Source organism: Atta cephalotes (assembly GCF_000143395.1).
Source record: "Atta cephalotes unplaced genomic scaffold scaffold00047, whole genome shotgun sequence".
Classification (NCBI taxonomy): domain Eukaryota; kingdom Metazoa; phylum Arthropoda; class Insecta; order Hymenoptera; family Formicidae; genus Atta; species Atta cephalotes.
In genome coordinates, this window is record NW_012130111.1 from 1,424,012 (window position 1) to 1,427,838 (window position 3,827).

Here is a 3,827-nt window from a genome sequence, read left to right on the forward strand (position 1 = left end):
AGAGAGAGAGAGAGAAAGACAGTTTTAGCATTTGTATCGTAAGTTACTCAATAAAGATAATATTTTTTTGATCTGTGCTTTAATAGAAACATATGGAAATATATTACGAAATAACTGAAGAAAAAATGAAGAAAAAAAATTCAATTTTTTAATATAAGTATTTTATGTATTCAAGATTATTTATGTAAACTTACGATGCAAAAATTAGTCGTCCAGTATATAAACAAAATATTTATTTGTTTTAAATCTTTGTATTTAATGTGAATTTTAAGTTATTTTTATTATTTCAAGTTATTTCAGTTATGGAAATTTTATATTTGAATGAAGAAGAAGCTTTGCGTCTAAACAGGAAACGCTTCCGAGGACAGTATAGATGTAACAAACGAGGAGCCGTTGACGCCTCAACGAAGCGGATGCACTCAACTTCCACCGGTGCTGCCATCCTTATATTCACCAGCAAGTGCTGAAACGGTTTACGAGACCAGCGCGAGATTGCTCTTTATGGCAGTCAAATGGGCGAAAAATCTTCCCTCCTTCGCTGGTCTGCCATTCAGAGATCAGGTAACGATTTTTCAACTAAATTTGTCAATAGCAATTTATTTGTATTCCAATATGCATGTATTTATTATTAATTTAACATGTTCTTATACATTTTAACACTATTTTATTTGATAATTTATTACGATGTACAATAATCGTGACGTTAGAAATAAAAAATCAGTTAGGTCAGCTAATACATATCTACGTATCCTTATGTCAATATGATAAATAAAGAATAGGATGTCGGTAAAGGTTAATTAAATTATTATCTTAAATTTTGTAACAATTATCAGGCTTATTAGAGGAAAACACATATATTATATTTATAATAATGCTCTAAACAGACGTAATGCCACAGTTAAATAAACTCGCAAGTCTGTATTTATTGCGCAGGTAATATTACTGGAAGAAGTTTGGTCGGAACTGTTCCTATTAAATGCGGTTCAATGGTGTCTGCCGCTTGAATCTTCGCCTCTCTTTAGCGCCGCTGAGCTTACTGCTCTGACCCTCTCGCCTCACCCGCATCCGCATTCAGGGTTGCATCTGCAAACCACTACGGGGAAGCCCAGCCAAGTGGCGGCGGATGTTAGACACTTACACGACACCCTGCAGAGATACAAAGCGGTCATGGTCGATCCTGCGGAATTCGCTTGTATGAAGGCCATCGTTCTCTTTCGCCCAGGTTAGTAATTCTTAGCTTTGATTTGTCTCGTTTCGCACAACGCTGATTTTGCGATTTATCTTTAAAGTTCCACTTTTTAATTTTAACTTTTTTATTCTTCTCGATATTTAACTGTAAACTGTATCTTCATCTTCGCGTGGTTTTTTATATGAAAATTAATCCGCTTGATTTCAATAAGAGTGCAGTTACAATATACTGTATATACATTTATATAAACTAATTTAATTTAATTTCAAAGAATTTTTTAAGACCGTAAATGTGATTACACAACAAATAAGGAATAAAACTTTTAATGTTAAGCTGGATCTTAGTCAATTTGAATTTATATACTACATATTTAGTTATTTAAACAGCACGCCGAAATGATTATTTAATTTACACCTGCGACGCGCACTCTCAGAAACCAGATTTTTCCAAATTTACAGAAACTCGCGGTTTAAAGGATTCGAGCCAGATTGAGAATTTGCAGGATCAGGCGCAGCTAATGCTCGGACATCATGCACGTGCTCAACAACCAAATAGTCCAGCCCGCTTCGGCAGATTGTTGTTGTTGCTGCCGTTGCTGCGAACAGTTCCAGCTGCAAGAGTGGAATTGATCTATTTTCATAGAACTATCGGCAATACGCCGATGGAGAAGGTCCTTTGTGATATGTATAAAAACTAAACATTTTAAATACCAAAGGACTTTGTTACGAACGTCATTTAACAAAACGCAAATACATGATCCAAAAACCAAATAATTCAGAGCTAGAAGCAGGACGAGATTTATGAAAGACAAAATCTGCAGTCATCGAAGAAAGACAGTAAAAATTAACAGAAGCTTTTTTTTAATGAAAGAATCAAGGAGCAGAACGCGCGAACTTCTTTTCGACACGATCAGGCCTAAGGACAAAGTCCTAAGTCTCTCTGTGATGATCGTGAGAATTTCGATTGGCGAATATCTCTATCGTACAAATGCGAAGCACTGAAAAGAATGGCATCGCTAACGAATAAAACGGTAACTAAAGTGGACCGAGGGACACTCAATTGCGGCGTAAATATACACATATAGATATATACATGTATTTATTTATTATAGATATATTTATCGGGCGTTAGGCTCGACACGTTGATAGCACATTTTCTGTTTTTCGTAGGAAGTCGATGAATTAATCCGAAAAGCGGGGATACTTCATTACTAATTTCATTTTTTATCTTTTAAATTTATTATTGACTTATCGAATTAGAGAAAAAAGTGATAGGGTGGGCACGAATTTTACAGCTTTGTGAACGTCAAAAACGCAAATACGAAAATTGATTATTTTACGAAACATATATTTATATAAATTCGTAAGATTATTTAAAAAATTAACTCAATTAAAATATTTCTTTTTCTTTTTTGCTTACAGACAAATTTATGCATCAGAGATACGATTAATAAATCATGACGATATATACAGTCAAAATTAAATTACATTTTGAAATAACCGAAGCGGCAATGAATTCATAAAATTTAATGTTGCATAACATCGATTAAAATCAAATTATTTCCATAATGAAAATAATTTTGTTTATAAAGATGTGTGAAATTGATTTTTCTCGGCGATGAATGCTCGTCCGCACTTTCTCTGTATATTTCGTGTTGTGATACTATTTGCTGTAAAACGTATTCTCGGTGATATATATATACATATATATATATATATATATATTGTAACGATTACTTGTAATAAAAATAAATCCGATTAACTAAGTTATCATCACTGACTCACTCTTTCATAGACTTACTACTGTCTTATTTATTATTACATGTTTATTAATGTAAATTATATTAACTTTTACAATATCGATTAAATATAATTTTAGATAAGCATTAATTATAACGCAATTTTGGATAAATATATTTAATACATCTTAATTTATTCATAGTATGAAAATGCCAAGTAATATTAAAAATAATATGATACAAACATAAGTTCCATTTATTTTATATATATTTTATATATATATTTTTACGATAAAGATAAAATAAACTAGATAAATAATTACAATATAAAAAGTAAAGACATGTTTTGAAATAAAATTGTAAAAAAAAGAGTTACGCAGCAATAAACTGAAAGAATTACTAATATAGAATCTAATAATGCACCATTTAATAATACGCCATAATAAATTAATTAATAATTAATCGCAAAAATAAGATTTAGAAGCAAAAGTATAAGTCATTTTCTCTGAACGGAAAGCAAAAATTCAAAGATTACCAGTGTATTTGGCGAGGAGGTAAATTATCAGGAGACCTTTTAAGACACGATTTGACTTTGTGGATACAACGTAACAATGTATATTTGCACCGACATAACTTCGACATGGAGGATGTTGTATAATGTATATATTTATTTATCACTGCATAATCCCTGACTTCCCCTGCCGACGAGGATTTTGCCACATGGCAGTTTGACGGTCCCCGGCGGAGTTATCCCCTCGGCTTATAAATTACATCGGGGCTTGAGCGAGGTTTAAGGGTTTGCTTAAGTTGTCAAAGCAATCGGGGAGTTAAACGCCCCGTCGCTGGGGGTAAGCGACCTTAATGCTTTTTCGAGCGGATCTATGAAATGCGCCGAGTCAG

The 3,827-nt window shown here is 32.7% G+C and overlaps 1 protein-coding gene across 1 annotated transcript in view; it reads left to right on the plus strand.

Moving 5' to 3' along the window:
* The window catches only part of LOC105622654 (photoreceptor-specific nuclear receptor), a 2,404-nt gene extending 518 nt beyond the window's left edge, over window positions 1-1,886 (plus strand). Inside the window, exons 2-4 of the mRNA XM_012204066.1 lie at window positions 350-561; window positions 934-1,222; window positions 1,576-1,886. Of these exons, the coding sequence (XP_012059456.1) occupies window positions 350-561; window positions 934-1,222; window positions 1,576-1,886 (812 nt within the window). The remainder of the gene's footprint in view (window positions 1-349; window positions 562-933; window positions 1,223-1,575) is intronic.
* Window positions 1,887-3,827: the final 1,941 nt, after the last annotated feature.